Consider the following 27,515-nt stretch of genomic DNA (forward strand, 5'->3'; position numbering starts at 1 on the left):
GCGTTTCCCAAAAACAATCGATCTTTGCGGTTAAGAGCATTTTCTATGAGCAATTTTACGAACGTTTGTTATTTTTTGCGTGCGAGGATGCACATTAAGTGCTACTTAAGAGAGTTACAGATCATATATGAGAAGTGCTTAAATGTGACAGCAGTGCTGCAAGTGCTGGCGAGAGAGCCTTTGGGTGTCAAAGAAGTTGGATTCTACAATCTATTTAGGCTTATCATGCTTTTGGGAAATGAGGCCTGGCCATTCTCCGTTGACCTCTCTCATCAACAAGGCGTTTCTGTCCGCAGAACTGCCACTCACTGGATGTTTTTTGTTATTGTAAACTCTAAAGTCAGTTCCCAGTAGATCAGCAGTTACAGCAGTGTTTCCCATTAATTATCCACCACAGTCTAATTTGTCCTGCCACAGTTTCATAATGAACCAAAAATATGTTTACACTTCACATAAGAACAAAAAAGATCTCTAACATAGTGTTTTTGCACCGTCAGTCACTACAGACTACTGTAATGTTGGTATTGTGATAATGTATAGCCTTTTTTTGTACATGTACATCTTGCTGAAATAACATGATAAAAAAGTAGGCTGGCTGTAGTGCGACCCGCACTCAGTTGGTAGTGCGGGTCGGCCACTAATCGCAGGGTTGGTGGTTTGAATCCCGGCCCACATGACTCAACATGCCGAAGTGTCCTTGGGCAAGACACTGAACCCCAAGTTGCTCCCAATGGCAGGCTAGCACCTTGCATGTACAGGTGTGTGAATGGGTGAATGAGTCACAGTGTAAAGCAATTTGAATACCATTAAGGTTAAAAAGGTGCTATATAAGTGCAGACCATTTACCATTACATTCCATAGAACTATGAGCATCCCTGCTGTTAATGGTGGCGATGGAGGCTTTTCTTTATTTGACTACCATAAGTAACATAAAATAATTACCATATGACAATACAATACCATAAGACATCCTCCACTGTGCGCTTTACATTTCTGTCGCAGAGAATTGAGTTGCTTGCTTAGGTTAGACATCAGTCATAATTTTAGAAAAATATACAAGATAAACCTTGACATGTTACTTTTTTACTCAGACAAGGGCAAGTAACTTTTTAACTTGGACAAGTTAATGACCAATTTACTTGTCTGAAGGACAAGCAAATGACAAAGCTTAATGTTGAGCTCTGGCTCAAATGGTTGCTCTAGTCGATTTTGTGCCCTGACCATTTGTGAACAGTGTTAAACTCCGTCTCGTTTACCATACTTTGTGGGTGTGACTTTTTTAACGTGTCATCACCATTCATATCTATACACCAAATACAGTTATGATTAAATTACTTCTAGAACACAAAATAGTTTACAAGATCACAAAGTTCTTCATAGATCTAGCAGTCTACAGAAATACTCCATGGTCTAATCACTGAGATTTTACCCATTCTGATGGTTGATGTGAGCATTAACTGAAGCTACTGACCCGTATATGCATGGATTTATGCATTGCACTGCAGCCACATGATTGGCTGAATAGGTAATCGCTTGAATAAGTAGGTGTACATGTGTTCCTAATAAAGTGCTCAGTGAGCGTACAAGACAATAGGGCTGTCCTATTTTTGTTTTGTTTTTTGTCCTGTTAATCATTTAAAAGAGAAAATCCTCCTCCTTGTTCCACCAACCTCTCGCTCTCCTAAAGTAGCACTAGAAGACCAGACATGCCTGTGAATCATCAAGATTAAATTGGGGCCAGCCAACCAAAATTGTCTGCATGGTGGCAATCGCGGGCTGCTTCACAGCATCTTTTCCAGTACTTTTTCCCCCGTCTAAATCAGGCTGTGGATTTCTAAAGCTTATTACTCTCGCCCAAATCTGTAACCGCAAATTTCTATCCATCAATATTTTCTCTTCTCTAAAGTATGAAGGTAAAGGGAAGTCATATTTTGGGCACTAAATGGGGGTACAGAGGAAAGACATTTATGGTTACGCATAGTAAACAACCACAAATGGAACAACATTTTGCCACAGGCAAATATGGGATAGATACAACTTGTTTGCTGTTCTGGATGGGGCAATATAGAATATTCCAGAATCCAATCCAAACAGGTGAGGATAGAAGACTACGATATAAATTTGCTCTGTATTGACATAATGTAATGCAGAGGCTGTGCCAGTCACAAACAGGGCACAAAGGACATATTTAACAAAAAATACATTAGCAAAAACCAAAGCAAATAGAGAGAAGGTTTAGCCACAGACAGGCCTGGACTGGGAAGATAAATCAGCCCGGGATTTTACATGGCAACCGGCCCAAAACTTGTTGGCCGGGGGTGGTTGTGGGCTGTCGGGTTGTACGTCATTATTGTGGTGCTGTTTTGTGGTCCGTTATGCATAACATGGTGGCTCATTTTAGCATATCACGGCCCATTCGGCACGTTTCGCGGCAACCCACTGGCCCGCTCGGTTCTCCCTATTGGGCTGTCCACCACTGATCGGCCCCAAAGTGCGTCGGCCCACCAAGACAATGCCCAGTAAACCCTGGAGACCAGTTAAACAATACACACAGAAATTACACACTCATCTTAGATGGCATGAGGGTAAGTAAATGATGAGATAACTTTGATTTTTGGTGAACTAACCCTATAAATATGCATGATGCAATACTACGTCAGGACATTTTGCAACTTGTGAAGATGGACTTTGGTTTTGTGCTGGTACAACTGCCCTATCAGTTTCCAGAGCTAGGTAATATGGAGGGGTCATAACAAACATCAACAGAACGCATTTGACAAAATTCAGTTTTATGGCCACAGATACCATAGGGCTACATGCTTTCTCCAAATATATGTTGCCGGGTCACACACAAGTCTCACCTCATTTAGTACAAGCCAACTGCTAAATCCTTGAGAGAGTAACAAGCAGTTACTGATTCTTCTTGTCTATGGCATTCTTGAGCATAATTCAATCAGATATATATCATCCTGGTGCCATTCATAGCTGGTTTACATTACTCGGTGAATATTAAATTGAAGCGGAAAACAATGTTAGTCGTGCAGAGACACAGAAATAAGCAATTGGCTGCGAGGTGTTCCACGATTACGCTACACAGACCTCCGATTGTCAGAGCGAAAGCTTCCTCCTGAGGCTGGCAACAATGCACAATAATTGTTGGAAAACTGATTATCTTTACCACTCTATCGAGATACAGAGTATAATTCGGGTTTAAACTTTCCCTAGAGGCGGATAACGGGTAATTATTTTTGCCTCACAATTATTTTTGAAAACTATTCCCTCTCTATTGGCTTGACTCCCAGCCACCAAAGTAAACATGAGAGTCATAGGGGGGAGGCTAAGATATTCTTATTTACAGCATTTCATTCAAAACACAGTCTTCTTTTTGTTAAATTGCGCTGGACGTGGTCCAGGAAGAACATGACGCCGTGCGTTGCTGTTTCAGTCTCTAAAGCAGAATCCATTTTTCAAGGAATTACCTCAACTAATATTGAGGTTGCTGTATTTAGGCTTAAGAGAGTTTATGGTATCCAGCTCGGCACTGAGTCGCTTTATGATTTTATGAATAGGAACAGGCTGCTGACTCTGCTGAATCAAATAAATAAATACTGCACATCTGCACACTGTTGTATTTTGTATCACACTTCATTAAGATATTATTTATGGCAATGTTTTCTCATTATTCATAATCTGATCTAAATGTGGTGAAAATTAAACTGATCATTGCAAATGTATATGACGTTTTACAAGTACATATACACTGATGAGCCAAAACATTATGACCACCTACCTAATATGCTGTTGGTCCTCCGCTTGCGGCCAAAAGAGCACCGACACACCAAGGCATTTAACTTAAAATTAGGGCTGGCCTGGGTATTGTTACAGGTTTCCAGATTGGTATATTTTGGAATCAATTTCCATTTAACTTAAATATAAAATAAATTATTTCTCAGCTCATGTTGTTAATTATGAAGGAAACTTCTAACCTTCAAGGTAACTCTTCTAAGTACAATTTGAAAATATGACTTTTACTAATTACATTTTGTCAGTTTTTCATCATATTAGTTGCATTTTAGCTTTTGGAAAACTGTCAAATTCATTATATTCCATCAATAAATGTCTTGAAACTGCATTTATTATTTTGCATATACTGTATATTAAAAAAAAAACATCAGTTTAAAAATCTAATTTTGAGTTGGAAATATCTATATAGTAGTGCTGCAATGATACTGTAGTTTCTGATGAAGTGGCGGTAGAAATTGGCAAAGCCCAGAAATTGTTCTTTGATTGTGGAAGGTCAAGGACATTTGGTAACTGCAGTGATTTTATAGACATCCATTTCTACACCTTGGTGGCTGATATTGTAACCTAGGAACATGGTATGGGAGATATGAAAGTCACATTTCTCTGCCTTGACAAATAGCTGGTGTTCATGGAGATGTGATAGGACTGCCCTGACATGCTGGATATGTTGTTCTTTGTTTAGAGAGTAAATTACGATGTCGTCAATGTAGGCCACCACACGCTAATTCAGTAGGTCTCTGAAAATCTCATTGACAAAAGACTGGAAAACAGAGGGGACGTTAGCAAGTCCATTCGGCATGACCAGCTATTCATAGTGCCCCCTGGTGGTGATGAATGCAGTTTTCCACTCAACTACTTCTCTGATTCTGATGAGGTTATAAGCACTTCTTAGATCAAGCTTAGTATAAATCTTAGCCTCACAGAGTTGTTCAAGGGCTGAGGGGATAGGTGGCAGTGGGTAACGGTATTACAAGATGACAGAGCTCAGGCCTCTATAGTAGATACATTGACGTAAACCTCCATAATTTATCTCTACGAAGAAAAAACCTGCAGCTGCTGTAGAGGTGGAGAGACGGATGTAACCGGAGGCAAGGGCTTCCTCGATTTAAGTTTCCATAGCTAGGGTCTTGGAGATTAACAATAGATAAGCCTTGCTTCTTGGTGGATGTCACGAACCCCGCTCCTCTGCCCCATCTCCGATTCCTCGAGCACGCACACATGCACTCCGCTCCCTCGCTCCGCCCCCTTGAGCTCGTACGCTCTTTCTCCTCCCTCGGGCTTCCACGCCCGGTTTTGCTATTACGAGCTCTCGCTCGTAAACTATCTCCCCCCTCTGGCTCACATGCCCGCTTCAGCCAGAACATTATGACCACCTGCACTCACGCGCTTCCAATCCCCACACATTAGTTTCACCTGCACTCGTCTCATCACCCGTCATTGTTTACACCTGCACTCGCACCTATATATATCTCACTATCCTTTCGTTTGTATCCTGTTGGTTATTGTGTTTAGTTTCCCGCATCTTTGCCCCCCGCTAGTCTCGTCTAGTTTTGCCTCCTCTTGTCTTCCTCTTAGCTTGCCAGCTCCTCTTGTTCCCCTGTCTTTTGCTCCCTCTAGTCCCCTCTTGTATACATCCTGTTTACCCCGGCTTTGACCCTCGCTCCCCTCGACTACTCTCCCGGATTTGCCCCCTTTACTCTCTTTGATTCCCCTGCTTTGACCCTACGCTTCCACGACTACTCTTCACTGGATTTGCCCCTTGTTTGTACTTTTGCCTGCACTGCTTTTATTTAATAAAGCAGTTTTCTCCAACATTGTGACTGTCTCATCTTGTGTGTGTGTGTGCGGGATACAAAATAACCAACCCCACCGTAGACAGTCACAATGCGTCACTCCACGGATTCGCGCAGCTCTCTAGAGCGGATTTTCTTGGCGCGTTCTGTGCGCGGATTTGCGGCTGGGAGAGATGACCACGCACTCACGGCCCAGGGACAGCAGGTACGCACTTTGTTTGATTTTTGTCACCCTGTTCTACCTGTGTCTGTCCCTGAGCCCGTTTATGCTCCCAGCGCATTTCTGAGCGCCGTGAGCTCTTCGGGCGCTTACCTAGAGTTTTCCGAGCAAGGCAGTGGTTAAGTAACTCATAACCCCGCCCTTGGCATTAAGGAGCCAGCGGCCCGACTCTTGGGGTTGCGTCAGGGGAGTCAACCCTTGGAGGTTTTTGTTGTGGATTTTTGTGCCCTGGCCAACCAGGTGAATTTTGATGAGGTGGCTCTGAAAGACATTTTTCAATGTGGACTGAATGAGCCAACCTCATCATTAATGCCTGGTGGTCGCTGCTCCCTTAACCTGGCTCAGTTTATTGACCTCGCCCTACTGTACGCTGGTTCCTCGTTTACCGTGGGGGAGGCAGAAACTGAACCAGCGTTCCATACCACGGCCCCCGTCTTGAAGCCTACCACGGCCCCAGTCCCGAGGCCTGTCACGGCCCTAGTCCCAAGGCCTGTAACGGCCCTAGCACCGAAGCCTGTAACGGCCCCAGTCTCGAAGCCTGGCACAGAGGAGAAAGTTGACATTGTTACGTCGACATTGGCATTCCTCCATAGAAACACGGGCATAAACAACTTGCATAGGTTCGGGTGATTTAGTGGATGCCTGTGCCTGTACTTAAATGTACTGTGACTTAGAAGTGGAATGAAACTGGGGCTGTGTAGCATTACGAAGCAGGTTATCCATCTTGATAGCCATGGTAATGAATTGAGACAGAGTAGAACCCTCACCCTTGCATGTAAGTTCAGCCTTGTGTTCTTGGTAAAGCCCCTCGTGGAAAACAGAGTGACATCATTCCACCCACTTTGAGCCGCTAGAGTACTGAACTGAATTGCGTAGTCTGCTGCAGTTCGATGGCCCTGCCGTAAATGAAGCAGCTGAACAGCGATTTCTTGACGATTTCTTGACCAACCCACTGGACCAACCCACTAGATACTCAAAGACTTTGTGGACCTGTTGAACGAAGTAGTCATACGAGGTCTGGATTTGAGGATATTTATCCTAAACTGCGGCAGCCCAATCAAGCGCTTTACCGGTAAGCCGAGCCATCATACGGCACATTTCTTGGCATCTTGATTAAATGATTCAGCTTGATTAGAGAAATAAATCGTAAAACAAACCCGGCATTTCTCAGCAGAACCATCAAAGTTGTCAGGAAGAGCAAGGCTTACCGGTTTAGCATGGGGAGCTGACAGTGAGTGAATGTAGTGAGTCAAACATTTGTTGGCAGCTCGTAGGTTGTTCAGCTGGTCTTGATAACCCTTTAAAACCTCGCACTGGTGTGCAAATGCAGCCTGGAGCTGTGAAACTTCTGCTGGATCCATAGTAGGCAAATTATTCTGTAACGAACTGGCCATGGAGACGTTGTTAGGATCCATGTACAGGAAGTTTATTAAAAGAGACATAAGCAAACAATCCAAAACAGCAGGCAGAGAGACGTAGTAGTAAAGCAGGCAGATAAATCCAATAAACCAAATATAGAGTCCAACCAGGCAAACAAAACAAAGGGTTATCCAAAAATCAGTAAATCAAGAAAAACAGGCTATGGTCATAACATGAATCAATAAACAATGGCAATGGAAATACAATCTGTAAGGAAGCGTAAACTGGAAATACTTCACACAGAACATTGGAACTGCATGGCAATATATACATGAGGTAAACAGGCAATGTGCTGTGAAGAAATGGGTGAAGGTCAGTATTCGGGAGAGGGCTCCCTCTTGTGGTTGTTAGGATGGGTAACGGCGTAGATGCTGCAGCACGCAACAGCAAAAGTTACCAATGCCATTGTAAAAATGCGCTCTTTACAGATCAGAATAATTATGAAGAAACTCTGGGTTTCCATCCAACTATTTTTATACACATCTTAAAACTGTGCGTAAGAAATCCTGAATGGAAACGCTTGATATGTGAATAAACTCTCAAAATTCGTTTAATTTAATGTACTTGGAGGAGGTGGATTTTCTAGAGTTTTGCATTAGTAAAAATGTGCATTAAACTGACGTGTTTTGACCATTAATGCACATTATTAGTGGGCAAAAGCTTGTTATGACTGGCCCAATGAAAGGACAGACCTTGTCACGCAATTCTTAGAACATAGCCCTTGACATTCAGAAGTGTTTAACCCACAGCTGGTCTTTAAAGTAGGTTTTCACAATCAGCTAGAACAGCTTTGAGAGCGAGTACTCCCAGACATGCGGAAGTTGGTGGTGTGTGGGCATTGTAGCCATTTCAGAAATTACACTTATTCTGCTGGGTCTTCCAGATAGCATTTAATAAAAACGAGGTACAATTCTGAAATAAAACTTGATATCCTGAAAGAAGCATCTTCCCGAATAACAAGGAGGTCATTCAGCTACCCTCAAGATGATGCACATAACGTAAAACACACAACGATTAATATATTTAACACTATTTTAGAAATGCACTTAAAAAAACCCAGCTAAAGTCGAACTCAGTTTAGCATAAACACGTGCGTTTTCTCAGTCAAGCACCCCGTCTTCTGCGAGAGTGCACATGTAATCAATGGCCATTATACATCGAGTATGATATTGATTATTATTACACGGTAGCCTGGAATACTCGATTCTGATTGGTCAATGGCATCATCTAGTGGTCTATTATTGCTCTATAACCATCGCAGCTCCACGTATAAGACTGCTCATCCGGGTCCATGCACGGTGTCTCTCCGGCTTATTTGATCACTGTGTGATCTCTTCAAGTAAGGTAATAAAATTTTATCAACACATATGTTTTATGTCCACTTATTTGTTTATTTGGCAAGTAGTCTTGTAATAGGCTGAATGAGGAGTCTAACAGTCAATTTCACAAAAAGAAACCACCAACAGAACTCAGACGCAAACTGGAAATTGATTTCAGCTGTTTCGCATTTTCTTCGTTCTCAAATTACAAAATTTCAAATCAATATTTTATGTTGATTTATTTATTTATTTGGTTGGTAGCTGTGTAATAAGTGGGATAATGTACAGTCAGATGGTTTTATCGCACAATAAACCCATTCGGGGTTTATTGTGCGATAACATCAGGCTGACTGTACATTATACCTTACTTACATTCTATAATTGATGTGTTGAATGTTCCTCATCATATGGATGCATTTTCACATGCCTACTATTATCATGCATAAAATAAACAATTTGATTTGGATGTGAAGTGCTAACATTTTGGGTGGCATTTGCACACCCTAGCACACCCATGGCTATGCCAGGTTGCACTGGTCGCACTCTAAGCTTTGCCCTGTAGATTAAAAAGTAGTCATAAGAGTCAGAGTTTCAGGAACTGGACTATAGTGGTCACTATGCTGTTTCAATAGCTGTGCTGCTGAATGGTAGCACAGGAAACACTGTCAGAGTATTTTAGATATTTTAGAGCTACACAGCCCCAAGACTGGTGGAAGAGTGCACATTCGAGAACCGTTAACGCAACCTGAGGTCATGAAAATCATATGACGTGTTACGTACCGTACTAGTTTGAGGTCTGCTGCTTTGTTCTCTCTCTCTCTCTCTCTCTCTCTCTCTCTCTCCGTGTGTGGATTGTTTTTCTGTGTGCTCATTTCCAGGTGCAGCTGATCTGCAAATTGCATCACCAATGCAAAGGCAGTTGCCTGTCTCTGATGGTGTGCCTCTTAAAATCCTACTGCAATGCATCAGAGACGAGCTGTCTCGACTCCAGGCTGGCCGTGCTGTTCCCGACACTTTGCCATCTGCCAGACCAAACTTTGATCTCTGTTCATGTGTGGTCTAAATGCAGTACATAATGTGCAGTGTGTAACTTAACATTTGAAACTTATCTGTCTTACAATATCTGTCTTTAAAGCAGACAGGTGTAGGGGTGGCCTGCCCTTTTTGTTTGAAAATGGTTTGTTTTATTGTATATTTATTTTTTATACATTTAGGTTTAGGAATGCTCCGATAATGATTTTTCATGGCAGATTCCGATTGCCGATTTTTTACAAGCAAATGGGCTGATTCTGATACCAATTGTCAATTTATTGTGTTGGAGAACACTTTAAAGTAACACTTTAATAAAAGACAGCAACACTTTAAAAAAGGTTCAATTTGTTAATATTATTACTAATGAACTTAATGTTAGTTACAACATATACTAATAAATTTTTTTAAATAAAAAGTTGTAGTAGTTACATTCATTCTACTATGAACTAACATGAACTAACAATGAATAATTGTATTTTTATAAACTAACATTGATTAATAAATGCTGTGAAAATATATTGTTCACTGTTTGTTTGTGATACCTAATGCATTACTAATGTTAAAGAAATGAAACCTTTTTATTAAGTATTACCAAAATTAAATTAATTTTGAATTGCTAACATTATTTGTATTGAAAACATGCCATTGTGACATACTGGCAACCAGTAAATACCATAAGAGCATCACACACTGCCGTGATACATTCACTGCTCCAGTGAGAAATCTTCTTGTTGTAACACAAATCAAGAAATTAAGCAAATGCATGAAGACATGGTGTCGTTATTGAAGGTTAAACTGTCTGTTAAACTATTGTGACTAATATTAAGCTGATTTAAATTGGGATCCTCAAAGAATAGCGCTGAGATGAGAGTCTGATGATATGATATTGAGAGCACCTGCAGAGCCCGCATGTTTGATTGACACAGAGAACGCACATATTGAAGGGAGTGAAGCTGAAAGCAATCATTATCGCTCAGTTTCTATAGCTCAACACGAGTCTGATTGTCACGACTCACATCATGTATCATGTATTTTCATGTTTATTCGTTGTTTAATTTGTTTTTATACCCCTTAGCAGCCTCTTTATCCTCTTCCTGCTCACTGTGCAACGTGTCAGAATTACTGCAAAACAGATTGGCCCTAATCTAGGCACGATCAGCCGATCATGGATTTAAGACGAATATCGTCCAGTTTCGATCGGTGGCCGATCGATTGGTACACTGCTTTTTAGGTTATTTATTTATTCTCTTTTCTCTATTATTTTTGTTTATTATTTTGGGCCAGGGAGTCACAGTGAAGTCCTTCTTTCTGCTGCTTTTAATGTTAATTGCACTAAAAATATTGTTGAACTTATCCTTGTGCGCGAGTTGTTCCCTTACCTTGTTGCGTCCTACCCCTAGGGGACATAACAAATGGGGGTTTGTCCGTCTGGTTAATTCATTACTTGTTCATGCGCCCTTTAAATTCATAAGTATACCTTGCTGGTGAATATTTTTTTCTCTTTACTCTGACTGGCAGTTGTACTTGTGTAAAGGGGACAAATGTTAAGTATGGAATTCAGTATTGAGGCTTTTAAACAATAGTTGCCGTTAGGCTGACCTATTTTTTATTGAAGATTTTTATGACGTACCCATTTCCAAAACGTCTACTAAGCAGGTCATTTGGAGGTGTTGCTGGAGAAATTGGTAAGAGCTGGAGTTATGGAATTCAAAGAGACTGGTCCATATTTGAGGGGAGTTGAACCCGCTGGCTGCAGCGTAGTCTAGGGCCGGGGTGTCACCAGGAGACATAAGTGTTAATCCTCATCCGCTTGTGGGTTTGCATAGGGAGGACCTCAAACTGGCAGTCCAACTTAAAGAACTTGACATGGAAGTCAAACAGCAAGAGCAATTCACACAGCTTTTGTGACTTAGCAGAGTGAGTTGGAAGCTCAGACTGTGTGCCATTTTCAAGCAGTGCCAGTGTGTGTTTCACAGACTCCTGTGCTCTAAGTAGTAGTGACTTTGACATTAGTAGACAAATTAATTTGGACCCGACATTTAGAGAGTCTGAAGTCGACTCCTACTTTAATGTGTTTGAGTGAATCGCTGCATCTTTACATTGGCCCAGAGATGTTTGTCAGTTTTTGCTCCAGTGCAAACTGGTTGGAAAAGCTCAGGAGGTTTGTGCTGCTCTCTCCCTTGAGGATAGCTTTAATTATGGCGTGTGGAATCTTCTGTACTTTTTATTAAGTCTGATGGTTTCCCTGGTGTGGGCATCAACCTGTACTGGTAGAGCACAGTGATTCCATTTTTTTGCTTGTCCAGTATTGAAAATTAAAAATGTGACTAAAAAATTGTCAAAAAAGAGTGCTGGTTTTGTTTGTTAGTTTGCAGTCTTGTTTGAATTGACAAGAGTTTTGTGATGATTCTGTGCGTGAATCACTCACTTCTAATGGGCATGAAGTTGAAGTTTATGACCGTTTGTTTCTGATGGCATGGTTTCCTTTACCAGCCAAGCAGAAAAATTCCCTGTTCGTATTCTCTGTGACACTGGTGCGGACCATTCATTAGTTCTTGACGGAGTTTTGCCATTTACGGAAGACACATATTTTGGTTCAGACGTGTTGGTCCAAGGGATTGGGTATCCTAAAATTTCCCCTGCATATTCTGCATGTTCACTCCAAACTGATTTCTGGTTCTGTTAAAATCGTGGCATGCTCTAAATTGCCTGTAGAGGGTGTTGATCTGATCCTCTGCATTGAACTTGCCAGCGGTAAAGTGTCGTCGTTATCTGAGGTAATTAATGATCCACTCTATGAACCTAAAAATTCTGTTAATTTGATTGACTATGTTCTGTTAGGGGAAGTAACAGATGTTTAAGAAAAAAAATTAACCGGTTCTGACCAGCCCTACCAAACATGTGTATTAAGAAAGTATCTAGGGTCAATTTTGATTTTGCAATGGGTGTAAGTAAGGATGCATGGAAAAATTTGCATCTATTTTGTAATTTAAGCAAACCTCTGCTCTGTCAACAACAAAACGTGAAACTTCCAATATCACTCTTTACCAAATGGATAATAAATGACATGGAAGTAAAATTTACACTTCTAATTATAAAGTGAGCTTATTATGGAAATGCTAATATATATTTATGTTCTCTACTTGTTTTGGTCTTTTTCCCTCCTTTACGCCACAGCCTAACATTTCCTTCCTTGTTGTTGGCATGCTTTCAAAATGTTATCCCTGGGCCTTATTTTACAGAAATAGAAAAGGAGAGGCAAAAGACAGGGCAGTGATCTTGTAAATTACAGCTTTGCCATCATGTTTTTAATGGTGTGTCCACAATCTGGAAAAGACATGAATATGTTGCTTCTGACATATTGCACCACATGAATGTTCGAGCCGGGAAGCTTGCTGGACATTATGAAGCCTGTGAGTCAGAGCCACTCCTCCTCAACTGTGCAATTTGCATTTGATGATAAAAACCACAGACCACAAGACTGGTTGTCCCTTGGAAATGCTCGCAAAACCGCATTCTGACTTAGAGCAGCATTCAGTTCCCTAATTACAGCCTTGCCTTGGCCAGATAGGACTTAAAAACAGCAGCTGAATTTGGTATGGAAACACTGTGTGTTGCTTTAGTGTGCACACATGGGCCAGAAGCGGCCTCTCCCTCAGTTTGTTCCCTCTAGATTTTTTTTTTAATATACAGTATATGTTCTTGATGGACATTGCCAAAGCAGCATGTTAATTTTCATCTAAAGCTTAAAACTGGTCACGTAAATTGGCAAGTGGACACTGCGAGATTTGCAATAACTTAATGGGTGGATGGTGGTATGTAAAAGAGCAGAACAGTTGTCAGAATGCCACTAGCACAGTAGTTGCACGCATATGTAAACCTGTATGTGGGCTCATTATAGCAATATTAATCCAATGACTGAATAACCACATCTAGATAATAAATTGGAAGGGATTTTTATACAGAATTACATTTAACTGTTCGCTATTTTTGGATGGTACAGATGTTGCAATCTTAACTAAGATGCTAACAATGCATTAAGCTATAACAATGCAATAATGTTTGCAGAGACTTTTGTGGATGCTTGCACCAAGAAAATACAATTTAGAAAAGGAAAAACAAACGTTTAAAAAGAGTTTAAGTAGTTGGTTTCTAGCACACCCGCAAAAGCAAATCTGAACAATAAAATTGCAGCAATTTTTGTAATCCCATTTGAAATTAAAATAAAGATGTTTTCTCTGACAAAAGCCATTTGTGAACTTTTATCTTCAATAAAATTACATGCATGACATATACGTACATACCGCATAAAATGCACCTAGTAAATCTACTGCTTGATGTCATTGCTCAAGCAGAAAGAGTTGCACAGGTGAGCAAAACTCCAGAGCATTCACTTTGAAAGATTACAGGTGAGATGTAATGGATTCATTAAATTTTCAAAGGCCTGAGGCAGGGTAGCAGGTAAACATCTTAATGGATTTTAGGGAAGTAAATATGACGGAGGACATGTCTGAAAGCCCTCCAAAGAGAAATGTCCTGCAACAAATAGCATAACTAAATCATGATGAGTCTGGAAAGAAAGAAAAAGCATGGGAGTGAGAGAGAGGAGACCAAAACGTCTGTAACCAGCCAAAGTCTTGATCTATTCTGAGAAAAAAAAATCGTTCTCATACAATTGGGTCATAGAAAAGAAACAAGTGTAATTGAGTAATCAATGTTTTTAATGTCGGTTCTGCAGATCAAATAGATAATTTGAGAAATAATAATGATCTCATGATAATTTTTTCAAATAGATTTATTATAGCCAAATGAATTATAATTATATAATTATAATTCAGTGCGATTAATTTTATTAAAAATAGCATGTTAAAAAAAATTACGCAATTAATCGCAATGCCCCTGGACCGTAATAAGGAAGAATCCTGAGAAATGCAAGCTTGTAGTACCACCTGTTTACTCCAGAGGGCAGTAAGTGAAATTTCAGCTGTATGAGCAACACATAGTTTATACAGTGAAAAAAACACTTCAGTAGGCAGAACAACACAGACATGCATTACGTTCTTGCATTCAAAACACTCGGAGCGCAAATTTGAACTAAGTGATCTCAAGATATGTTCTAAGTATTAAACTATATTTAACTTGACAAAGTGACCTAAACATTTTATGTTTATGATACAACGCACCCGAGACATCTGACGCAGGTGTATATTGACGGGTCCTTAAACAAGCCCTCATAATAAATCTCCAACTGATTGACAGATTCACTTGTGAAATGGATTGCTGTGAACTGTATGACAATGATTGACTTATGATCAATAATATGGTAGTAAACAAAACATTGTATTCTAAAGCTGCTTTTTGTATCGTCTTATCAATGATTAACTCTTCTGCCACAAGAATGTAATGCATTTTAATTATCTGAATATCTTATATATATATATATATATATATATATATATATATATTATTATTATTATTTTTTTTTATATTTAAAGATAACTATTTATAATTATTTCATCATTACATTTTTTATTATTGTTATATGAGGGGCTTTCTCAACAAATATATGTATATGCGATTAATTGCGATTAATCACGATTAATAAATTGGGACACCATGTAATTAATTTGATTACAATTTTTTAGCAATTGACAGCCCTAATATATATATATATATATATATATATATATATATATATATATATATATATATATATATATATATTATAAGCATTTACTGATAATAAAGCATAAACCAGCATAAACACTGGTCGGAGTAGGGTGGACCCTTTGTCATGTGTCGATGTGTCTGCCCAGAGTCATTACACTAACACACACATCCAAAACACAAACAGCATTGATTCAGTATCAGTGATCAAATGATGGGGAAAGGACCTCTTAACGCTATTTGTTGTACAACACAAGCCTAGATGGGACTTATGACAGAATGCAAGCCTCTGTAAGGTGCAATTTAATCACCAGAGAAACACATCATTCTGCAAGCACTTTTCATTTAGAGTTTAAAACTGGTGTTGACACCCTTACGCAAATCATGATCGTGGCTACACGATTGCTGTGGCAAAGCGGATATCCACAGTCTACCAGCAGATTAATATTGTGGCGGAGTTTAAAGAAATAGTTCACCAAAAATGTTTAATTCTCTCATCATTTACTTACCTTTAAGTCATCCCAGACATGTATGACTTTCCTTCTTCTTTTCCCGAAGATTTTTATAAGCGCATTTTAGCTCTTTTTGTCCATACAGGTAAACAGGTGCCATCAGGCTGCTGGCTAGTTGACGGTCCAAAAGGCATATTTTGGCAGCACGAAAGAAATGTAATCCACAGGACTCCAGTCGATCAATTAATGTTTTCAGAAGCAAACCGATAAGTTGGTGTGAGAAACAAATCGATAATTAAAACATTTCAATGCTGGATTTCTGTTTGAAATGACCTAACTCTCGGGTGATGTTCGTTCCTCTGTTTTACACAAACCTATCGATTTGCTTCTGAAAACATTAATTGATCGACTGGAGTCCTGTGGATTACATTTATGCTGCCTAAATATGCCTTTTGGACTGTCAAATAGCCAGCAATCTAATGGCACACATTCACTTGCATTGTATGGATAAATAAAGCTAAAATGTGCTTGTAAAAATCTTCATTTCTGTTCTATATATATAGATATTTACATGTAATTTTAATTATTCTTTTTTGAATTACCTTTATTTTCGGGCCTTTTTCAGCAAACAATGACATATATGATTGCTTGTGATTAATTAATCGATATACCAGGTAATTAATTTATTCTAACTTGGAATAGATTGACAGCCCTAATGTAAAGTCAAGATTTAGAGCCAATTTTCCTTCTGTAATGTGATGTATTTCTGAGTGGAATGGAATATTCAACATAAAAAAATTAAGGGTCTTAAGTGGGTCTCTATTTGACAGGTGGTTGGAGGGGAAGGGTTAAAGTAAAACGAATTGGTGATTACATTTAGATAAAAGATTGATCATTTTTCTTTTGGAATAATGTGCACACATGAATCGTTCATAATAAGACCAGCTAATTTTTATTACATGTTGACTTTAATTAACCTCAAATGTTAGCTTTGTCTGCCCTAGTTTGATATCAACTTACAGTGTTTTTTTTAAAATGAGTTAACTTCCTCATAATGACATAAGTAGGATGTTACTATTTATTGCATACATTCTGAAAATAAATTGGTTGTCATTGCATCAAGTACCCTTCTAAATAACATGGATCGGGAGTCTGCGGGCACCCCTGGATGTTATTATTCATAATAAAAGCATCATCCATGACCAAAATGTATTCTTTGAAAAAGAATGTTAGTTATTTGAAGGTCTCATAGCTACAAACATATCTAAAGCACATTGTCACATTCTTTTAGTGCATTCTAACAAATAGCCAGTGCTAAATGACATGACGGCTATAACTACCATACAGCAAATACTCAAGCACTCGGATACCCCCATGCAAGGCAAGAATGTCAAGTAAGTGTCAAAGCGATACACGCTGTTATCGAGGGATCTCCAGTGCCCTTTGGTTGCTCCATGGCCGCTGTCAGACTAAGCCTTCTGATGCGTATCAAAACTAAATACGGCTGTTTTCTAACATCATTCTTGAGAAAAGCTTTTTGGTGTAAAATGTGATAAGATGAACTCTTTGCCATAGCATGTGTGTGGACAGATACGAGAAACCTTGGAAGATGTGATCCTGTTTTCTGTGTAGTCTATAGGGGGTAGACAGCCCAGTGTGCAAATACAGAGAAAATTCTCTCAAAATGAGATTATACCTCATCAAAGCTAACATGCTAAGCCATTATTATTCATGCATTCCCTTTGAGCTATCTGCAGTGGACATTTAACTAAACTGTTTTTCCACAGTGGTTGAATCAAAAGGTGGCAATTACGAGTCAAGTATACAAAGAGACCAATGCAGACCCTTAAAACATATAGATGTTGCTTTTCACTCAAAGATTACATGTTTACCTCACTGAACATTAGATTTAGGGTTGGGGGGAAGAGTTTATAAAATATGCATTCCTGTTGACTGTATCACATCATTTACAAATAAAAATACTCTCTTTTTTGACACCCAGAGGACATTTGACCTCAATAACACTTCCAGATTTGGCCACTGAGGGCAGTGGTTTGAGTTTTGGTAAACACAGATTGATTTCAGAAGCAGAACTTTCAACCTCCTGTTGTCGAATTCACATTGTGATAAGTCTGTGTGGCAGGGCGGAAGGCAGGGCCGGGTTGTGATCCTACACACCCGGTCCCATATTAGGCTAATTATGCCTCCGTGAGGGTCAAGCCGGTTCTCGCCTCGTCCTTTCCATTGATCCCGTTACACTTGTGCCAAAACCCTGGAAGGAGGAGGGACACGCCGTAGTAGAGTTCTCGCCACTGCCGTCCAACCCAACGGAGCAGCCGCGGCCATCTGCCGGGGGGACGAGGAGCCCAGCCGCCTGAAAGAGGACGATGGCCGCCAACCGCGAGGGGAGAAGGGGCTCCTAACCGACGGCCTGGAGCGGTCAGGGCCGCTGCCAGGGGCGCAGGAGTCGCCTACCGGCCGCTGAAACGTGCCGGGGTTTAAGACCGCCAACCGCGAGCGGGGGAGAGGCTCACTGGCGACCACCTGGAGCATGAGAACCGCTGCCAGGGGCGAGGGAGACCCCTTCTGTTCCCCCATGTACGCAGGGGGGCGTTCCATCCACCAGGGGCTGGAGGACTGCCTCTGATCCGCCCGGAGAGGCGCAGCTGTCGTCCGATAGAGGGTGGAGGAGTGGCCGAGGAACAAGCTGCGGCGTATCTGAGAACTGCCGATTTATTTTTCTTTTTTTAATCTCTCTCTCCTGTCGCTCTGCGTTGGCCTTTTCCCTCTTTTAAATTTTGCAGTGTTTTTGGGGGGGTACTACACTGTTACAGGAAGTACCCCCCCCCCCCCCCATTTTAATTATTTCGGTTTTCCTCCCCTTGACCCCTCCCTCGTCCAGGTAGATGGGGATGACCTGCCGGCAGACTAGACGTAAAGCACGCCCTCCCCCAGGGAAAGGGGGGGGGGGGGGTGTGGCAGGGCGGAGAGCGGAGGGCGGGGCCGGGTTGTGATCCTACACACCCGGTCCCGTATTAGGCTAATTATGCCTCCGTGAGGGTTAAAGGTCGACTGCAGTTGATCGTGCGGGAGAGAGAGATCGTTAACGGATATGTCCGTCATATGTGTGTGTTTATGTTGTCTTTTAAGTTTATCATTAAAACTATTATTTACATCGTCAAGCCGGTTCTCGCCTCCTCCTTTCCATTGATCCCGTTACAGTCTGTTTATCCATCAGGAATTTATGGAAAAATTGGGCATTCCATACCAGAGTTTGCTGTCAATGGTGAAGCATTTTACTATCCTAACAAAATATTGCCACCTTTGATTGAAAACTTGGTGGTGTCCTCCAAAAAGGAAAGTAATTTCAGAGGCAGAGCAAGAGCAGAGCACATTTACATGAAAGATTATGAAGAAAAGAGCAATTCTTTGAAATTGCACACAATAAGACCAGGCATGTGTATTAATAAAGTAAATAAGATCATTTTTGACCTTATGTTGACTCCATGTGCAATAATTGTTTGATTACATTTTGAGGGACAATTAAGCCAAAACAACAATATAATTAGTTATTGGCAGAGAGCAGAGCCAAGGTCAGTTTTCAATTGGACGTGCTGCAACACTCACTCCAAAGATGCAACCAAGCTGTGAAATGGCAGAGGTCAAATGAAATGGCAAAAATGTACGTAAGTGGCTGATTGGAGTTGAGGAACCATGGGAGAAGGGACAGAAAAATGAACGTACTCAGGGGGTAAATGATAACCATCCAAGTGGGAATTAATCAGAGGCTGTCTAATTATCAGGTGTCTCTTATCCTTTCCAAAACATCCCACCCATTTGATTAGCTAGTTCAATGGCCTATTGTAAGTAAACCTTGATGGCAAGGTCAAAATGTATTTCTGACTGGTTTTCAGGCACCAAGTTGTTGTTTTCAGTGAGAGTCTGTTTCACAGTTTTCAGTGTCAAACAGTGCGGAATTAATTGCTGTTGACAATTGATGAGAGAATGACACATTTGTGAATTGTAGCTGTGCTGATACCTACTGATATGTTGTAACGGTGGCAGCATGGTAATAAATTCAACAATCAACCAACGATTGTTGAAATAAAAGTTAATAAGTTTGGGTGCCAGACAGGTGTACCCTGTCACTATGTTCAGACCAATAACCCAGATAGCTTGGATGCCACCAGTTACATACACGAAAATACAAAAATAAATCACAAAGGACAGTGCCAAATCAGTTTTAGAAAGGTCTGTATTTCACACCATTTCTCACAAGAAAAGAACAAAAAGGGAAAAAAATAATAATATATACAACCACTTTAAACTGTCAGTCAAATTTTTTTCACAAAGACCACAGATTTAACCGTTAGTCCATCCAGGCACAGAGTCAGAATTTGTGAACAAAAGGAATATCAAAAATGTCAATTTTGTTAGGTAGCAAAATAAAAAAAAAATACTCCAAAGCCAAACAAAATCGAGCCAAAACAAATAAAATAAAAAAAATATTACTCACTGTTTAGTTTGTGGGGAACCGGAATACCCGGATGTATAAAGTGCAGAGGTGAATTTGTGTGTGTGTTTTGGATAACCAGCCGCAAACCCAGCCACGCCGTAGCCTTTAGCAATGGTGAACCTCTGTTGGATGGTAAACGGGAACAACCCAGGATCCAGACGGCACTTAATACAGCTCGCTTGGGGTTCTTTTACACACGCCGCGCTGAAGACATCGTTATGGAGAGCGTTTTTTTTCTCACCAGCAACCGCTCCAGCAGAGACACAGCGTTTTACCCGCTGTCACCGCCTTTCGTCACCGCCTCCCAGGTAAATGCAAACAACACCTTACTTTTTCTTTAGTATTTCCCTTCGTCTAACCCCCAACAGCTCGTTCGGTTCATGCGTTTACTTTTGGCGTTTCGACGGTTATTGAGGCTTTCCGGTTCTCAACTCGATAAATCGCACTCTTAACAACAACTTCACGTCTTTTTCCCACACTCTTTTTTTTCTTTTGTTTTGTTTTTCTCCTCCTTTTATGTGACAACCACATTTCCTTTTTCCCCCACTTAGCAACGGAAATGGGCGGAGACAACCTTGATTTAATTACTTAATTTGTTTTTGTAATGTTTCAGCTCCGCCACACTCCTCCACCCTGGGAAAAAAAAAAAACAACTCCAGGTTGGTTAAAGGGCAGCATTGTTAGAAACCAAGAAACTCTTCATCTTCGTCAGTGGATTCGTGGAAAATTTCCAAAAGTTTCGATTTTCCCAGATGGTTTAACCCATCAGCGGTAGGGAAACATGGCTTCAAGTTACATACATGAACAGTACGCACATCCTCACCAGTGTCTTCTAGTGCCACACGATAATTCAGTGGTCCCAGCTGTTTTATTATTCTGTATGGCCCTTTCCATTTGTTGGCAAGTTTTGCACAAAAATGGTGAAGTGCACTTGATTGCGGGAAATTTCTCACCCATACTCGGCCTTTTTCTTTGTAGAAGACATCTCTTCGGGTTTTGTTGTAGCTACGGAGCTGTCTTACTGATGCTTTTTTGGTGTTTTCTCTGGCTCTAGCTTGCAACTCGGACAGATGTTCTGTGACATCGTAAGATGGAGCAGTCGGAGCAAGGTTTTGCCCATGCAGTAGCTTGTCCATTGGACCCTGTAATTTTCTCCCTAGGTGAAGCTCGGCTGGAGATATACCGGTGGTTTCTTGTACCGCTGAATTAATGGCAAACCGTAACTCAGGTAAGTGTTGGTCCCATTTTTTATGATTGTCATCCACATATGCTGAAATCATCTGTTTTAATGTTCTGTTTACTCGTTCGGTTAGGTTTGTCTGAGGGTGGCATGCTGTAGTCATCTTCTGGGTGACTTTCCATCTTGCACAGATGTCTTGAAAGACGGCTGAGGTGAACTGTGTGCCTCGGTCAGAGAGGATGAAATCTGGTACCCCCCATCGAGTAAGGATATCTTTTCTGAGGTATGAAGCAACAGCCTGAGCCGTGGCCTTTCGCAAGGGGAACAATTCAACCCACCGAGAATAGTAATCCACGAACACTAGTAGATATTCATGTCGGTAGGAACTGCGAGGCAGTGGTCCCATGATATCTACTCCCAACATCTCGTTTGGACGACTGGTGGTGGTCTGTTGAATTTTCCCAGCAGGCTTGCGGTTTTCATTTTTCAAGGTCTGGCATTTCATGCACCTTTTTACATATTGCTTTACAGATGTCCACACGGAGGGCCAGAAAGCGACCTGACGTACCCTCTGGTAAGTTTTGCTAATTCCTAAATGACCACTCAAGGGATGCGCATGGTAATGCTGTAGAATTTTTGGGACAAGTGTGGTTGGGATATAGAGTCTGTAATGTACTTGCCCATTAGTCAGATGAGTTCGATGATACAGCTTGTCTTCAATTACCTCATATTGGTCTTGCATAGAGGAATCGTTGTCGGCTAGTGACTGAAATAGTGTGGTAATTAACAGATCTTTGTGTTGTTCTTCCCAGATGTCTACTGCGGAAAGTGGAAATCCAAAGTCCTCCTTCTGATTGGAATTTAAGTGGCATCCAGGTGCGGAATACATTCGGGATAACGCATCTGGAGCTTCATTGAGTTTTCCCTTTCGATACTCAACCACAAAGTCAAATCTTTGCAGATGGAGTGCCCAACGGATTAGACGTCCCATGGTTTTTGTGGAATTCAGGACCCACTGTAGAGCTGAATGATCCGTGACTACGGTGAAGAGTTTCGGTTCCAGGTAGCATTGCCATTTTTCTAGCGCCCATACTATTGCCAGACACTCTTTCTCTGTAACAGAATAATTCATCTCAGCCTTGGTTAAAGTTCGGCTGCCATAGGCCATGACTTCTTCCAAGCCAGGTGTTTTCCTTTGCGTCAACACCGCACCGAGTCCTGAATCACTGGCATCAGTGTAGACAACAAAAGGAAGTTGAGGATCTGGATGACCCAGGATGGGGGGTGAGGTGAGACATGCCTTCAATTTCTCAAAGGATTGTTGACACTGTGGTGACCACTGGAATTTTCATCCCTTCTTCTTCAAAGCATTTATAAGCTCAGCTATATGAGAGAAATTGGGCAGAAACCTGTGGTACCATCCTGCCAACCCGAGAAATCGTTGAACTTCTTTAAGGTTCCGGGGAACAGGGTAGGAGCGAATGGCCTCTACTTTGTTGGGGTCAGCAGAGATGCCTTTTGTGTTTACCACATGTCCCAGAAATGTTAATTCATGTAGGCAGAATTTACTTTTTTCAGGTTTATGGTTAAACCGGCTGTGTGCAATCGGTCGAAGACAGTCTGAAGATCATAGAAGTGTTGGGTGACAGATGGTGAATAAATTATAATATCATCAATATACACAAAACACATTCTTCCTCGCAGTTCACCCAAGACAGTCTCCATTAGTCGCTGAAATGTCACTGGAGCATTCTTCAGCCCAAATGGCATGACATTAAATTGGTATAACCCAGATGGAGCGATGAATGCAGTCTTGGACTTGCTCTCTGGTTCCATCGTCACCTGCCAGTACCCACTGTTGAGGTCGATGCTGGAGAAAATACCTGCACCAGAGAGGGATTCCAATATTTCTGTGATATTAGGCAGAGGATAGGCATCTCTCTCAGTGACAGCATTGACCCTCCTATAGTCTACACAGAATCTCTGGCTGCCATCTTTTTTGGGACCAGGACAATAGGTGAGGCCCAAGCAGAGTGTGATGGTTCTATGATACCATTCTTCAACATTTCTTTAACTTGTTCTTGTACCACATCTTGTTTCTCTGGTGTCAATCTGTAGGGACGCTGTTTGATGGGTACAGGATGGACAGTATAAAGACAATGCTGGAGTACTGTTGTTCTTCCGAGCTGGAGGGTACAGACTTGAGGATTGTTCTCTAAGAGGTGGAGCAGTTGGCACTTCCTCTCGGGTGGTAAGTGTGCTGTGTCTACCAAGGTTTTAATTAACGTTTTTTCATCCAGATTATCTGTTGACTGGGACAACACCCATGGCATTTGCTGTGGGGGAATAGAACTGAACAAGGTGAGAGTTCGCTCTGCATTTTTATGTTGTTTTTTCTTTTCCAGATGCTGGATACATCTAGCGGGAATACTAGCTCGTCCAGGCTGAAAAGGATAATTCTTGTTGGGAATTGACTTGAAGGAATATTCTCCATCTGCTACATTGATCTGAAGACCACTGGTGAATATAAAATCCAATCCTAAGACCACGGAGTATGCTAGAGTTTTAGTAGAAAGGATGGCTGCCGGTAGGGCAAAAACTTGGTTATGGAGTGTCATTTTGATATTTGTCCATCCTATAGGCACAGCGGTCTCACCATTTGCCAAGTAGAGTGGACCAAGGGCCCATGCCCGGAGTGGATCAGAGGATGCAAGCTCTGTCCATAAGCTCTCGTGTAACAGAGTATAGCTTGCACCGGTGTCGACTATAGCCTTTCCTGTCCATCCGCCAATGGTAATCGGGACAACCAACTGTTGAGGTATACGCTCACATTTAGAAGTAAAAGATGCCGTCCCCGTAGATGGCTGGAATGGAGGTGTGACAGACAAGGCGTTATTTGATGGTGCTCCTGTTTTTTGTGCTGGAAAATTTCGCTTGTTTCCTGCAGGATTTTGAGTCGATGTGAAAGGTGAAGTGGAGTATTGTGGACAGTTTCCAGGGGAATGCTGACCTTTACATCTCCAGCATTGGACGGCAGGTCTTTCCATTTGACGGTTAGGGGTAGGTTTGGGTGGTATAGATGAAGTCATAGTCCGCCCTTCATAATGCAGCTGATGAACATAGTCTTTTTCTAGTTGATGCCCAAGTTTTACCAGTTCATCCACTGTACTTACTCTGCTGCGAAGCTGACTGGCAAGGTATGGTTTAATGTTTTTAGTCTCATTTTAACTAACTCATACTCTGTCAGTGAAGGTTTCCAGCTTGCATAAAGCTCTGTAAGTGAAAGCGAAATCTCTAATGGACTCATTTTCCCCTTGGTTTCGGGTGCGGACACGCTCAGCTAGCTCGTCTTCATAATCCTCAGAAAGAAATGCTGTGAGAAATGCGGACTCAAACTCACTCCAGGTCGTAACAGAGGATCTAGCCACTTCCCACCAGTCCCGTGCTGTTCCATAAAGGACAGTGCGAAAGGTTGCCAGAATGTCTGTATCCTCTAAGGGGTGTAATGCCATAAAGTCATGACATCTAGTTAAATATAACAGAGGGTCACTATCATCTGAGGATCTGCCAAAGGTGGGAAAAGTTAGCTTCAAATGATCACTCTTGACCACAGATGTTGGGTGCGAAAGAGGTGGAAGTACAGACGAGGATGTGTGGGGTTTTAATGTTTCACCTTCTGCAGCAGTGGAGTGAGGAGGTGATTTGAGTGTCATCGAGTTTGAGTGTTTCCCAGGAAACTTGAAGTAACTGCTTATTTCTGATTTCAGCTCTTTCAAGGCGTCGCTTACGGCATTCAATTGGACGCTACATTGAGTGATCTCCTGAAAAAGTTGGCCACAATCCTTTTGCGTGATGTCCTGCATTTTCTGGATGTCTTTCTGCAGCTCTAGTTGGAATTGTTCCACCATAAATCGGACTTCAGAGATTAATGTGTGCTCACTTTTCTGCAGTTCTTCTGTCACCATCACTTTCATGGCTTTTGTCAGCTGATCAGTGTCCTCTTCATCATGTTGTTTTTTTAGCAGTAATCGTGGCCTGAAGCTGCTGATGGTTGGATTTTATCTTAGCAGTTAAGGTTTCGATCTTGGCATCCTGCTGTGAAGTGGTAGTTTCAAGTCCCTGGGTGAGTACTTTCAAAGCTTTGTCCTGCTGATTGAGACAATTAAACAGGACATCCCAGTTCCCTTGTACGTGCTCTGACAATTGATACACTCCTCTGCCAGGTGTTGGGAGAAATGCAGGCAAGTCCTGCGGCGTTCCTGACGGTGTAAATTCCGTGGAAGTACACAACTGCAAGTTAACAGTCGGTGGAGGAGCCCTTTCTCCTGGAAGTGGAGTGGAAATCTGCACATGGGTTCTTGTAGTAGGACTGCGAAACTCTGTCGGTGTGGTGTAGAAAGTGGGAACAGGAGGTGGTTGTCGGAGCTGCTGTTGGGTTTGCTGCACCAGGGGCCAGTTTGGTGTGGCAATGTCTGGAGGATCAATTTCCACAAAAGTGGATTGTGGGGCAGGGGTATGGGCCATAGTTGACTTGTATGCGTGAATATGGCAACGGTCAATTGTGAAATGTGGAAAAAAATAAAATATCAGAAATGAGAACCCTATTTGGCCGGTCTCAAATTCTTTTGGCCAAAATGGGGCACCTAAAATAACAACCTACAGAGTAGTGACACTTTCACAATTCAGAAAAGAAAATACTATAGAACCTTTGTGCATTACTTTTGAGCAAAATGGGGCACCAAAATAACAACCTACAGAGTAGTGACACTTTCACAAAGGTATTTTTTATTTTTTATTTTTTTCACAATTTGGCTGCAAACGTTCCAAAATGTCTGTTGGATGGACCACTGTTCAATTCAACCAAAGTTCAAATGATCACAAAAAAGAGTTAAATGTTCATTCTGTTATTGCTACGGTTCACAAGAGCAAATATCTGATGATCACAAGGAAAAAAACCCAAAACAAAACAGTTCAAAGAAATCGTATTACTTTCAAGTTTCAAGTTCAGTTTCAAGTCTCTGAGTGTCCCTGTTTGGGTGCCACTCTGTAAAGGTGGCAGCCTGGTAATAAATTCAACAATCAACCAACGATTGTTGAAATAAAAGTTAATAAGTTTGGGTGCCAGACAGGTGTACCCTGTCACTATGTTCAGACCAATAACCCAGATAGCTTGGATGCCACCAGTTACATACACAAAAATACAAAAATAAATCACAAAGGACAGTGCCAACTCAGTTTTAGAAAGGTCTGTATTTCACACCATTTCTCACAAGAAAAGAACAAAAAGGGAAAAAAATAATAATATATACAACCACTTTAAACTGTCAGTCAAATTTTTTTCACAAAGACCACAGATTTAACCGTTAGTCCATCCAGGCACAGAGTCAGAATTTGTGAACAAAAGGAATATCAAAAATGTCAATTTTGTTAGGTAGCAAAATAAAAAAAAAAATACTCCAAAGCCAAACAAAATCGAACCAAAACAAATAAAATAAAAAAAATATTACTCACTGTTTAGTTTGTGGGGAACCGGAATACCCGGATGTATAAAGTGCAGAGGTGAATTTGTGTGAGTGTTTTGGATAACCAGCCGCAAACCCAGCCACGCCGTAGCCTTTAGCAATGGTGAACCTCTGTTGGATGGTAAACGGGAACAACCCAGGATCCAGACGGCACTTAATACAGCTCGCTTGGGGTTCTTTTACACGCTCCGTGCTGAAGACATCGTTATGGAGAGCGTTTTTTTTCTCACCAGCAACCGCTCCAGCAGAGACACAGCGTTTTACCCGCTGACGATTTCGTCACCGCCTCCCAGGTAAGTGCAAAAAACACCTTACTTTTTCTTTAGTATTTCCCTTCGTCTAACCCCCAACAGCTCGTTCGGTTCATGCGTTTACTTTTGGCGTTTCGACGGTTATTGAGGCTTTCCGGTTCTCACCTCGATAAATCGCACTCTTAACAACTTCACGTCTTTTTCCCACACTCTTTTTTTTTCTTTTGTTTTGTTTTTCTCCTCCTTTTATGTGACAACCACATTTCCTTTTTCTCCCACTTAGCAACGGAAATGGGCAGAGACAACCTTTATTTAATTATTTAATTTGTTTTTGTAATGT

At 41.2% G+C, this 27,515-nt stretch overlaps 1 protein-coding gene and 1 long non-coding RNA gene across 6 annotated transcripts in view; one reads left to right on the forward strand and one right to left on the reverse strand.

Moving 5' to 3' along the window:
• Positions 1–27,515, reverse strand: part of LOC127649385 (parathyroid hormone/parathyroid hormone-related peptide receptor-like) — a 97,542-nt gene that overhangs the window by 40,528 nt on the left and 29,499 nt on the right. The window contains exon 1 of one of the 2 annotated variants that reach the window (XM_052134450.1): positions 9,336–9,656. The exons of the other annotated variant lie outside the window; for it this stretch is intronic. Coding sequence (XP_051990410.1) covers positions 9,336–9,521 — 186 coding nt within the window. The 5' untranslated portion in view covers positions 9,522–9,656. Of the gene's footprint in view, positions 1–9,335; positions 9,657–27,515 lie in introns of those variants that run through there. 2 annotated transcript variants of the gene reach the window in all.
• On the forward strand, positions 1,988–25,993 carry LOC127649386 (uncharacterized). 4 transcript variants are annotated; one of them, XR_007971289.1, is made up of 10 exons: positions 11,117–11,272; positions 21,277–21,450; positions 21,536–21,976; positions 22,215–23,419; positions 23,521–23,653; positions 23,808–23,922; positions 24,044–24,462; positions 25,170–25,332; positions 25,425–25,525; positions 25,626–25,993. It is a non-coding gene; the product is annotated as an uncharacterized LOC127649386 (long non-coding RNA). The 4 variants fall into 4 exon arrangements; XR_007971290.1 differs by having other exon boundaries at positions 25,428–25,525; XR_007971288.1 differs by lacking the exon at positions 11,117–11,272 and adding an exon at positions 1,988–2,094 and having other exon boundaries at positions 25,170–25,525.

The sequence above is a fragment of the Xyrauchen texanus genome, chromosome 9 (assembly GCF_025860055.1).
Source record: "Xyrauchen texanus isolate HMW12.3.18 chromosome 9, RBS_HiC_50CHRs, whole genome shotgun sequence".
NCBI classification, from domain to species: Eukaryota; Metazoa; Chordata; class Actinopteri; order Cypriniformes; family Catostomidae; genus Xyrauchen; species Xyrauchen texanus.